Source organism: Aegilops tauschii, chromosome 2 (genome assembly GCF_002575655.3).
Source record: "Aegilops tauschii subsp. strangulata cultivar AL8/78 chromosome 2, Aet v6.0, whole genome shotgun sequence".
In the NCBI taxonomy this organism is placed as follows: domain Eukaryota; kingdom Viridiplantae; phylum Streptophyta; class Magnoliopsida; order Poales; family Poaceae; genus Aegilops; species Aegilops tauschii.
The window spans coordinates 621,301,874-621,314,892 of record NC_053036.3 but is presented as its reverse complement, the minus strand read 5'-3'; the positions used below and the strand labels follow the sequence as shown (position 1 = coordinate 621,314,892).

At 43.7% G+C, this 13,019-nt stretch overlaps 1 protein-coding gene and 1 pseudogene across 1 annotated transcript; one reads left to right on the top strand and one right to left on the bottom strand.

The window, feature by feature from the left end:
* The first annotated feature begins 315 nt into the window (after positions 1-315).
* On the top strand, positions 316-2,532 carry LOC109753584 (probable F-box protein At4g22165). Its single transcript, XM_020312508.3, has one exon. The coding sequence runs from the start codon at positions 973-975 to the stop codon at positions 2,359-2,361; it is 1,389 nt and encodes a 462-aa protein (XP_020168097.1). The 5' UTR covers positions 316-972; the 3' UTR covers positions 2,362-2,532.
* A 3,594-nt stretch (positions 2,533-6,126) lies between these two features.
* Positions 6,127-9,021, bottom strand: LOC109753619 (uncharacterized; annotated as a pseudogene).
* Between the last annotated feature and the right edge of the window lie 3,998 nt (positions 9,022-13,019).

Below are 13,019 nucleotides of genomic sequence, written 5' to 3'. Positions count from 1 at the left end.
AATGTTAATGAATTTTAAAAAATGTCCGGGAGTTGGGAAAAAGTTCAAGAATTTTAGAAAAAGTTCATGAGTTTTTAAAAATATTGTGGAGTTAAAGAAATCCATAATTGTCAAAAAATGCCCGTGAAGTTCAAAAAATGACTGTTTGTTCACAAATGTTCACAATTTAAAAATATCTCCGCGAATTTTCAAAAAGTTTGTGGGTTCGAGCGTTACCGGGCCGACGGCCTCCTCTGTAAAGTACTGGCTTTTCGCTAAGTGTTGCACAGTTTTGGTGCTCATTTGGAATTTACTAGGCTGGACGCGACCAACTAAACACGCCCGAACTGCTTAGGTATGTGACCCGAGCCGCTCCCCACTGGAACCAGTACTACCCGCCGCCGCCGCCGCCGCCCGGCAAGGCACTGCCGCCGACGAATCCCCACCCGCCCATCTTTCTCCACTGTTACCCGCCCTAGCCTTGCCCACCGCTCCACACCACATAATCCCACGCCCACCGCCCGCCTCTCTGTTACGGCAGCTGCCGGCGACGGGCGACGGCGGCTGCGCGAAGCCCCAGCTCGCCGCCGTTGGTGGCCGAAGCGGTCCTCGAGCTACAGGCGTTCCGCGGGTACTTGTCCTCTTCCATCTTTCCGAATCGGAGCCCGCTTGTAGAAGAGAAGAGAGAGAGGACCCAACACTCGGAGCTGTTGCATCTACCAGTTCGATTCAAAGTCTGAACCGACCAGCAAGAATCCAATGAAGAAGGAATCCGGGCGATACCAGTGGCGTTTTTGGACTCGGATTTCCAGAACCTACTCGAATTAGTGCTGAGGCCTCCACATAAGTACCCAGGCCCTCTGACCTCGTTGTATCAAATCAAAGGTTGCAGCTTCAGCTAGGTGGGGATCAAGATCAGAGGCTGCAGCTTTCCAAGCACCGCTGAAGCAATTCATCTTCTGTAGGTTAGGTGGGGATCAAAGTTTTGCTTCGATGGAGGCTTGCAGCTTAGCCAGGACAACTGGCTTATGGAGTTTACCCACACACCCAAGGATGTTCTTCTCTCTGCTCTTCAGAGTTTTGCCCAGGCTGCTTGGTCTTCCCCCCAGTTTACTGAAGAAATTCCTCAAACACGAACATATTCATCCACCACACATGGAGACTGAAGTAGGCGGATTGCCGGAGCTGCCGCACGAACTCCTCGTGGATATATTTGCCCTCCTAGACATTCCCGACCTGAAGCGTGCCAGCTCCGTCTGCTCCTCCTGGCGCTCCGTTTATACCAGCCTATGCAGCCTTGGGCTGTACAAGCGGCCCCAGACGCCGTGCCTCTTCTACACCTCTGAATCTGCTGGTGAGAGTGTTGCCTTCCTCTACAGCCTCGCAGAGAAGAGGTCATACAAGTTGACTCTCCCGGAGCCGCCTATCCGCAGTAGGCATCTGATCGGCTCCACAAATGGCTGGCTGGTTACTGCTGATGAGAGGTCTGAGATGCATCTTCTAAATCCACTCACCTGTCAACAGATTGCTCTCCCGTCGGTGATCACCATCGAGCATGTGACCCCCATTTTTGATGAAGCAGGTGCCTTATGTGAGTACCAATACTCGCGACACACATATGGGCCATATGGGCTCTCTACTGGCCGACCTTCAGCCCTTGCTCTTGGCCAGCTACGGAGCTACCTCTATGTAAAGGCATTTGTATTTTATGATGCATCTGCAGGTGGACATATCGTGGTGCTTATCCACAATCCATTCGGGCAGCTTTCGTTTGCTAGGTTAGGGGATGACAAGTGGACCTGGCTGCCACAGCACTCTTTTTTTCATGACTGCATCTACAAGGATGGCCTATTATATGCAGTGACATCACAAGGGAAAATTCTCGCCTTCAATCTCAGAGGTCCTGTGGTCACAACAGAGTTAATCATGGACATTGCAAAAGACATTTTATATGAAAATATTTACATTGTCCAGGCTCCATGTGGCGGTCTACTTCAAGTCTGGAGAACCCAAGAGGCTAGTCAGTATGTTGAAGATGCTGGCCCTGCAACACATCTGACTAATACCAGAGATATCAAGATATTTAAAGTTGAAACCACGTCTGAAAAGCTTGTGGGAATAGATAGCTTGGATGATCATGTGTTGCTTCTTGGGCACAACCAAACACTTTGTCTAAGTGTTGAAGAGTATCCACATCTGAAAGCAAACCATGCCTATTTTACAGATGATTGCAAGCTGTATCTTTTTGGATGGAAGAATAACCGTCGTGATATTGGAATCTATGACTTGGCAAATAACACTTGTGAGGAACTTGTGTCCCCTCAGCCTTGGTCCAACTGGCCTAATCCCATATGGATAACACCAAGTCTTACAAAACTGTAACCCAGCGATAGGCAAACTATGAGCCGCTTATATTTTCTTATTTTATATTATCTGTGCCTACCTGATCTGTAGGGGCACTGTAATCTGTTAAGCACAGGGTCTGTTTGAAATTGGAAAGTCATGGTGTAAACTCATTAGTGCAATGGGAAAGATGTGGGATGTCTTATTTTTCCTGCTTGTAGCATTATCTTTTTTTCCCTATGCAAAATTCTTTGTATCTCCTTCCAATATAGGAAAGTACCCCCTCCGTTCCTAAATATTTGTCTTTCTAGATATTTCAACAAGTGACTACATACGGAGTAAAATGAGTGAATCTACACTCTAAAATATGTCTACATACATTCGTATGTGGTAGCCATTTGAAATGTCTAAAAAGACAAATATTTAGGAACGGAGGGAGTACATTTTAGTCTTTGTTTTTCTCGTTGTCTAGTGTTCCTCGCAGATAAAGTGCGTCAAGTGTGACTGATGTGTCTAAAAGTGTGATGTTCATGTATCTCTTCCAAATTATGTGCATTTTGTTTGGAGAAAATCATCATCATTGCACTTGGGATATGATCAGCACGGAGAGCAGCCAATACCTGACGTCCTGGGAGGGTATGATCAGGTGTCCAAAACGTAGAGGTCATTAATCTTCACCTCCATAATCAAGGGCTCTTCATCTAAAAAATAAATTAAAAACCAAGGGCTCTTGCTCAAATTCATGAACAAGAGAAGAACTCCAGCAGAACAAGCCGAGGGGTTTTTCGTCCCTGGGTTGAAATGGAAAAGCCATGCTGTAAACTCATTAGTACAATGGGAAAGCTGAGGGGTATCTTATTTTTGCTGCTTGTAGCGTAATCTTATTTTCCCTATGCAAAATTATTTGTATTTCCTTCCAACATAAGAAAGTACACCGTTTGGTCTTTGTTTTTCTCTTTGTCAGATGTTCATTGCAGTCGCAGATAAAGTGCGACAAGGGTAGCAGATGTGTCTAAAAGTGCGATGTTCATGTATCTCTTCCAAATTATGTGCAGTTTGTCTGCATTTTGTTTGGAGGAAATCATCAGTCAGTGGATCGCAACGTCCTGGGATATGATCGGACGTCCAAAAAGTAGAGGTCATTAATCTTCGCCTCCAGAATGCGAGGGCTCTTGCTTAAATTTAAGCACAAGTTGTACAACAAAGAAGACCTCCAGGGCCAAATATCTTTACAGTACGATTACATATGTATACCAGACAAGAAGAATCACTGAGATATCTTCATGTCTCGTTCTTCCTAGTTGCTGTCTTTTTGGGAGAACGATTTGCCCAGCTTTTTGGGAGAATCACTGAGCTAACTGTTCACAACTAAAGTCATGACTTTGCTAACTGTCTACAAATCTGTGGAGAGAATTTAATGACTGCCAACATATTTTCTTGTCTCTTTTCTTATGAATATGAGGATTGAAGAACAAGCTTCAGTCCACATCAACGTGAAGGCATCAAACATACAACCTACATAAGCCAAAATGGGTTTGTTAGATGTAAAACGTTGATTCATAAACTAACATGCGGTGAAAGTCGCGAGAACACGAGGTAAATGAGGAAGGGATGCTAGAGGTCTGAAAATTCTGCTCCTTGCCACCGGAGCCCAGCCTTTGAAGGCTTCTCCTTGCTTTGCTCATCCGGAAAAAGTGCAAAGCACGAATCAAGCTGAAAATAGAATGAATGACGGTGAGAGAATAATTAGGCAAAATATGCTGACAATAAGATGTCTTTATTGTATTCCATTTCCGCAGAGCCACTGGCAGCCCAGACACTACCGGCTTTCGAGTTTTGTTGCTGAAACTGTTCGCCCAACACCCGAATAAATTCTCATCAGTACGAGAATATATACTTGATCTTCAAATGAACGCTCACATTCCAAGTGAAACCGAGGAGAAGACCCCTCCTGGGATTTCAGACTGGAAAAGGAGAGGATTTAAACAATCCCATCAGGACGCCATCAGGATGATTGAAAAAAGAAATGGAGAATATTTCCTTTGCACTTCTTCCCACGTTCTGCTTCTTTGCAATGTAAGGACTTCAGTGCTATTGCCAAATCTCAAAACTGCAGTCTCGTGAACATGTTCAACTGAAAACGAAAGCCTTTCATCTGAATTTGGATTCCCAAACTGACCTTAAACAGAATTCCTCAATGCTGTTCCACAAAATTAGATACAGTGGTGGTCGGATTGATATGTCTGATCGGACCCAAATTGCACTGTCAGCATCACAAAAATGTCATCACAAGTGGTGTTGAGCATCTGCAGCCTTTTAGATTCAAGCCACAGAGCCGTATTGCCCGCTAAGTGCATTGTGCCCATATCTATCCAAAACACGGGGTGCACGTTCCACAATGTGAAGATTCACATGATTTCTTCCACAATTTCTGATTATCTCTGTTAAAACATGGGAAATCAACTCTGGGAATGGCATCTGCGGCCATGCTACAGAATGGTGAATTTGCATAACTGAATTGGACAACGTATCGATAACCGACAAACCATTTTCCCAATAACCCGAACGCACTGGGCTCACAATCTGTGGTTGACATTGCTCTCATGCAATGTGTCGATGAATCATTCGACAAAAACATGCAATAGCTGTCTCCTTTTTTTATAGCGCACATTGGTGTTCTTCAATCTCAATAACACTATACTCGTAGGCCCCTACAATTTCAGACTGGGAAAACGAGAATTTCAAACGGAACCCATGCTACCAAATATCCACAGGACTGAATCAGGAGGATTATACAAAGAAATATGTAGTGTATTTTCTTTGCAACTCTTCCAACGTCCTTCTGGTTTCACTCCATAGTAACTGTCTAATACAGTCTGACAGTCCCACAAATAAATCTTCAGCTACTGCTAATGTTCCCCACAGAAAATACTCGTTTACCTTTGCCAACGGAGACTTCTTACTCCCTGCCTCAACAAAATCTCACATACCACAACTCCGGCTTTAGCCACCATGAATCTTCCCAAAGGAGTTATTTTTTCCATTGCCAACTGTTTTAGGTCAAAACATGGCATGGGCTGTTTTAATATCCATCAACCCATGCTAGAAACTGGGGATCTCTAAACTTGCCTTCACAATGAAATACAATTTGGTTATAAAGATATTTTTGTCCTCGAAACAGATATTTTTGTCCATCCTCATTCTGTAGTTTCAAAAACCTCTTAAACTTCACTGAAAATGAGATGGTGGTGTGATGTCCTATTGATCTAAAAGAACCTCTTACCCTCGATTTGTCATCATAAACCAGTTGTGGTTGCAACGTGTCTAACAATCTTTCATTAGCTTTTTTGCAATGTAAAGACTTCAGTCCTATTGTCAAAACTCAAAACTACAAGATGGTGAATATGTTCAGATAAATATGAAAGCCTTTAATCCGAGTTTGGGTTCCCAAGCTAAACTTTAACAGAATTATCCGTGCTCAACACTTTTCCCAGAAGCAGTCAAACCTACAGAAAATTGAGACCATGATACCACCGATCTTTTTTTTTCGAAACGGAGGCAAAGATTGCCTCATCTATTAATTAAGCAGAAGAGAATTGCCCACCACCGATCTGAATGCCACACATCCTGTGCCAGACTGCCTGTAGAACTTAGAACAAATAAGTGAAGCTACACACGTCATGCTTCCATGTCATGATGAAGACGACACTTGTCACCAGCTTCCCCTTTTGAATAATTTTCGAGCAGCACAATCGTATTGGACAAACCAACAGTAAGTTCTACAGTAGCTCCAACACATCATCCACCAATAAAATCATTTTCTCGACAACCTGAGCGCACTGGGCTCAGTCTGTGGTTGAAATTTATCTCACAGATCATCCTACAAGAGCATTGCACCGTATCCCATATCTTTTTATCAGCACACTCTGTAGTTCTTCAATCCCAATAAGGCTACTTGCAGACGCCTGCTACCAAATATCCTCAGGAGGATTACACAAAGTGCAGATCACATTCATTGCAACTCGTCCAGTGTCCTCTGGTTTCAGTCTACAGCTACTGCGGATCTTCCCAACAGAAAGTACCTAGGAGCTTAGGCAAAACCTTAACTAGGCATTGCAATACATGCGATGCAGGTCCCGGACGTGCTCTGTAGGAAACCTCGCTGGGCAATTCGTGCACATCACGCCAGCCAAGCTGGCATGCCAGTCGCTTACGTGTGTTATTCTCTGCGAAATGAAACTGAAAGTAAACAAAAGGCACCTGAACTCAAACCAACAACACATGGAACAAAATATACGAGACAATGTTTTGTTTGCCACTAAAACTTACATTTGACTGAGACCTTCGAGTGTCAACGCCTTTCTCGAAGTAGCAAAACGTGCACACCTCCATACCCGGTGGGCAGCTTGACATGATCTTGATGTATTCCTGGTGAATATCACTGCTCAAATACCGATCGAACTTCTGGGAGTCCTCGACAATCTGCAAATGTATAATTTGCAAATTATATATAATTGTTTCTCTAATATCTTATTTCAGCAAATAGTCAGGCATAGCAGTTTCACGTACTTCACTGATTGAAGGGCCTGCAGGTATAATGCGGTCTGCTTCGGCCTGCACAACATGTGCAAACAAACTTAAGGTGGAAATAAAGCATTTGCTGTGCTGCTGATATAAAGAGTGCTAATTGACAATAAAATGCAAGAATAATCTAGAACATGGACATGAAGGAACCTTGTACTTACTTGACTGATTGAAAGGTCTGTAGGTACACTGCGGTCTGCTTCGTTCCTGTCACAATCATGCCTCTTCCTGCGCCTTGCGTCCTTGCCATATTTGAAAGCATAGTTCTGGCGTCGGCGCTCCTGAACATATTCCAAAAGGATGGAGGAAATTTCAACATGTTAGAGTTTCCACTTCAGAAAGATGAGTTAACTAAACATTAACACATCAAGACATTGTTCCACATAACATTTGCAAGCAAAGTTAAGATGGAAATAAATCATTTCTTGATATAAAGAGTGCTAATTGACAACAAAATGAAATAATAACCTAGAACAACAACATGTTATAAACTAGTAAGAAAATTAACTCAAAGATTCAACTACCAAAGCTATTCTGTGTAGGAATTTTTTTGTGTTGACACCATAACATATTGTAAAAACACAAAGGCAACTTCAATAACATTACCACTGGAAGTTGAGGTGAAACCTGCTGCTGAGTGTTATTCTCCCTATGCTCCTGATGGGCAGAACCTTCAGTGGGCCTAATAACAATAAAAGTATGAATTTTAGTGCTCCTAAGCATATTGCAAAAGCACAGACGAAATTTCAATGTTTAAGTGCTTCCACTTCATAAATATAAATCAACTAAAGCAATGGCGACAGCCTCAACCTGCCAAGAAAAAGCAAGGCAGATCATTCTCTGCACAATCTCCTACTAAAGCAATGATGACAGTCACGGGCGGCAAAAATTAAGCAAAATACGCAAGGTAAACATCAAGATGTGACTACTGAATACTGATCATAAAGAAATGGTCGAGGCACCATAAGCAAGTCTGCTCTTTATGGACAATTTCTCAAGGAAGGGTACAAAAATTAAGGGTACAGATATTGAAACTACCAAGCACACAAATGGCGGCACTATGGAGTGTTTACAGAAATCAAATAGTGCTTTCAGATCTGTAAGATGTCTTAATAACAGGTTAGAGAAGGTGAGGTGAAGCCTGCTGGCTGCTGCTGATGGTAGAACCTTCTTCCTGGGCCCAATAAGAATAAAAGGATGTGTTTTTTATCTTGACAAAATGTCTTAATGTTCCATTTATATGCAGTATTGTCACAATACGGTGAAACAGTCCACACAAAATCTGACCACATTTTTCATTTCATATTTCCTAGATACTAAATCTGACATGAAAGAGGAATCAAATCCAAATGCCAACTTCAATGCCAACGTCCAACTTGAATGAGACTCGTATTACATAGCTGGACAGAGGTTGCTCACCTTGCCGCCGGTGCTGCTCCTGCTGTGCACCCAAGTCAAGAAGGCGTCGAGTAGTCCCCTCCACGGCATGGATGCCGCCTTCTCGCACAGGAAGTTGATGAATCTCCTCAATGCTGTGTCCTGGGGCGGTCCAGCCACCTCATCTTCATCGGAAGCGGACGCCTTGTTCTTGGCAGAGGCGGACGCCTTGGTCTTGTCCGGGACGGGGGCCTTGTTCTTGGAAGAGGCGGACGCCCTGGTCTTGTCCGGGACGGGCGCCTTGTTCTTGGCAGAGGCGGACGCCTTCTTGTCCAGGGATGGGGCCTTGTTCTTGGAAGAGGCGGACGCCAGGGCGGGCGCCGCGTTCTCAGCGGCGAAAGGGGGCGCTCGGCGCCGTGACCCTGGCGGCGGTGAGCGCGCCAGCTGCAGCGCGGACTCCCCCGCCTCCTTGGCCGCCGAACCTTTGCCCCGGTTCGGGGCCAACTTCTTGTTCGCCATTCCCGCCGACCAGGAAGGGTTCTTGGCCGCCGGGCTCCGCTCGGGCGTGGCGGGGAGAGCTTAGGAGAGCAGCGCGGCGGCGCGGCTGACCGGATTGTAGAGTATGCTGGAGTTAGGGTCCGGGCGAGGAGGTGCGAACTGGCTGACGGTGGATTTCTCGATTTCCGGCGAGGTGGTTGGCTGGGGGCGGTGGTGGATTTCAGGCAAAGCGCGCGGGGTGACGGGGGAGAGAGGAGGGGACGGGAAGGGAGAAGGGAAGCTCTTTTATGGGCTGGAGAATCCTATCTCATGGGCCTGCGAGAAATATCCGATGACCGTTGGGCATCCAGCCCAATAGCTGCCTCTGTTTTCTTTAAGAAGCCCATTTTCAACCTTTTCCATTTAACATTGTTTTTTCCCCTCAAAAAATTTATTAGCATTGTTTTTTTCTCTCTTTTGGCCAGCACTAAGGCGATAGGTCGACCTACAGAAGGTAAAATAGGTCTCTCTCTCTCCGTAGGATTGTCTTCTAACGTCCAAAATCGAATATCACCAGCACATATGTCGTGCGCTCCAACGGGAGAAACAATTAACATGTCCACCAAAACATATATCAATGCGACACGACAACATTCGTGCAGTGCCACCTGATGGCGGCAGGGATACGCATACCAAGGTTGAATTCTACTCCCTCCTTTGTTGTGGTTATCTCATGACAGTCTTGAAAATGGATTATTAACGCAAGATTGGTGGACTCGGGAAGAACTAATTCATTAATTATAGGGTCTCCCCCTCATAGTAACAATCCCAAAATCTAGTCTTACTTACAAAGCCGCTTAATTTATATTAACGCAACCATCCATGCAAATCCAACGATTTTATTTATTTAGAGCAAATCTGTCGTGCTAGCCCAAATCCATTTAATTCCTTCACTCCCTCTGTTCTTAGGTTCTTGAAGTGGCTTCCCGATTACCACACAATTTATAAATGTATATAAATTGATGTATTCTCATCCAAAGAGTCAAAGTGAGACTTTTTAGTTAAACAATGAACCTTTATTTTAGCACAAGCACATGCTAGGTCAGTTGGTTGGGGCCTTTGCGATCATGAGTTCCAACCCCACAAAGCATAAATATTGGTTGCTACTCCTTAGTCTGCAAAAAAAGAGTGCAATGCAGGCCCTCCTAACATATTTTATTTAACATGCGTAGCCAATTTAAATGGGGTAAACGCGCGCGCGCGCGCACACACACACACACACATATTCGCTACTCCGTAGTCTATAGAAAAAAGGTGCACTGTAGTCCCTTCTAACATACTTTATTTAACATATGCAACCTATTTAAATAAGGTAGAAAACATTTAATATTCCATAGCAATTAATTAGGTTAATTAAGGTTATACCCTAAAATGAATTTTATATTAGTTAACAGGAGCGACCAATAGGACGGTTGAAAATTAAGCATTTTTCTGGTCAAATTACATATATAAATTATTTTAATCCGAGTTAGATTTGCAAAGTTATAGCATGATCATTTTAACATATTCTCTGTAAATGATAAAGACCAAGGACCTAAATGGGCTGAAAATAGAGTGAACTGGGTATACTGCAGCTGAACGTGGAATACTAACCAACGCCTAGTGCGCACGACAGTGGATACATAAGTTGGGTTGAAGCCCAGCAGATAGTGAGAAAGGAGAGGGACTTAATACTGGATCATGGATTGTTTAAAAAACCACCAGTGAGCTTTTTATAAAATGTACGTACAGCGGACGGGCAGAAACACTCCATACTCTATTACTTTATATACTAGCGCTGAAGATGCGCGGCGCACGCCGCGCCAGTGGGAAGTCTCATTTATATTTCGAATAAATACTTTAATTTAAATATTTATTGCATGTAGGTCTTTTTTCATGTTTAGTTGGTTGGATTTGTTTTGATTTGTTTGAGTTTTATAGGAAAGAAAGGAGGTGGGGATTCGTTTTGGCAAGGTTCATTGGTGCACTAAGGTTATTTGTAACACGTTTACATCCATCGTAATGACATTGTTGTCCTTGCTTGTAGAGATGCTTGACTTGTTTCAGAAGTGTTTTGAGGACCATGTGATTGAAGTTTTGTATGTAGCGTGATTTATTTATTGCAAAGAGTTAAATAATAAAGGTGCATTATAGAACAAATCATTGTAGAGACAGTGCATCATATTGAAAACCATTTTTTAGTTTGCTACATGTGGGTAAATCATTAGTATTTTGTCTTTTTGTCCTTGTGGAATTTCTTTAGCATGTGAGGCATGGCGACATTCAATAAGGAAAGTAGAATTAGTGTTATATTTTTTCTTAACTGTATTGTAGAATGTACTCTAATTGTCTGCACCTCGTTTTCTTCTAATTAAGGCATTTCATTTTTCTATAAAGCTAAATTAGTTGATGGTGGAGCTGCAAGTGGATTATTTTGTGGTGCATCAGTTGTTAATACAGAGGAAGCATCAGACTGTTTAGTTGGGCCTAGATGCATATCGTTGGTTAATGGCGGCGGAGCTAAAAGGTGTATGTTTGCCATATGCTCCATGGCATGCATTTGGAAACGGCAATAATAATTGTTGTATAGTGATTTGTACTTGGTGGTATGTCGGTTTACCATTCGGGTACAATTTGACTATTTCGGTTTACCGTTCGGGTAGGTTAATGTTTTTGGTTTATTCAGGTATTGTTCTGCTTTGTTGGTTTTACTGTTCCGGGTTTGCTGTTTTGGTTTATTTTGGGTCTATTGTTTCGGTTAGCAGTTCTGGGTTTATTCGGACAATGTTTCAGTTTGATCGAGTAGTTGTCGGTTTACTAGTCACTGCTATCATGGTGTAAAAATGGATAGTAATCAGCGGAGAACTTATTGCCATGGATTATTGTTCGTGGGAATGTACGTTTTGTTTTACGGTTTTGTACCTCGGCGGTGCCATCATTGGAAAGGAGCGGGAGACGATTACGGAAGCTCATTGTTCCGGGGTGTTGTTCCGGGGTGACGGAGCCATTGTCTTCAGTGTTGAAGATGGACTTGGCAACGTAGGCTGTAGCTAGAGCCAGACTTGCAACGCCGGAGTCGGACTCCTCCTCAGACTCCACCTCTGCCTCCTCAGAAGCAGACTCCTCCTTTGAATCCATCTCCTTGCCAACAAAAGCACGAGCCTTGCCAGATGAGCTCTTCTTGTATGATGAAGACTTGGACGAAGACTTGGAAGAAGACTTTGAGGATTTCTTCTTCTTCTTGTCATCAGAATCATATTCCTTGCTTTTCTTCTTCTTCTTGGTCTCATTGTCTCACTGTGGACACTCAGAGATGTAGTGACCAGGTTTCTTGCACTTGTGGCATGTTCTCTTTTTGTGATCACGAGTGGAAGCTTCATCATTTCTTGAGCTGGATCTTGAAGACTTTCTGAAGCCTTTCTTCTTGGTGAACTTCTGGAACTTCTTCACAAGCATAGCAAGCTCCTTTCCAATGTCTTCAGGATCATCAGAACAACTGTCAGATTCTTCTTCAGAAGAGGAAACAACCTTTGCCTTCAAAGCGTGAGTTCGGCCATAGTTGGGACCATAGATATCTCTTTTCTCAGATTGCTGGAACTCATGTGTGTTGAGCCTCTCAAGTATGTCAGACGGATCGAGAGTCTTGAAGTCAGGGCGTTCTTGAATCATCATGGCCAGGGTGTCGAATGAGCTGTCAAGCGATCTCAGAAGTGTTTTGACGAGTTCATGCTTGGTGATCTCATTGGCGCCGAGTGCGCGAAGCTCATTTGTGATGTCAGTGAGGCGATCAAATGTGAGCTGACATTCTCATTGTCATTTCTCTTGAAGCGGTTGAAGAGGTTGTGAAGAACACTGATCCTTGAGTCTCTCTGGGTTGAGACGCCTTCATTGACCTTGGAGAGCCAGTCCCAGACTAGCTTCGAAGTTTCCAGAGCACTCACACGACCATACTGTCCTTTGGTAAGATGACCACAGATGATGTTCTTGGCAGTAGAATCCAGTTGAATGAACTTCTTGACATCGGCAGGGGTGACACCTTCAACAGCCTTGGGAACACCGTTCTTGACGACATACTAGAGGTCGACATCAATGGCTTCAACATGCATACACATCTTATTCTTCCAGTAGGGGTAATCAGTGCCATCGAAGACAGGGCACGCATCGGAGACTTTGATTATCCCTGCAGTCGACATAGCTAAAACTCCAGGTGGTTAAACCGA

Coding starts and splice junctions, on each gene's coding strand:
- LOC109753584 (XM_020312508.3), top strand. CDS start 973: ATGGAGGCTTGCAGCTTAGCCAGGACAACTGGCTTATGGAGTTTACCC.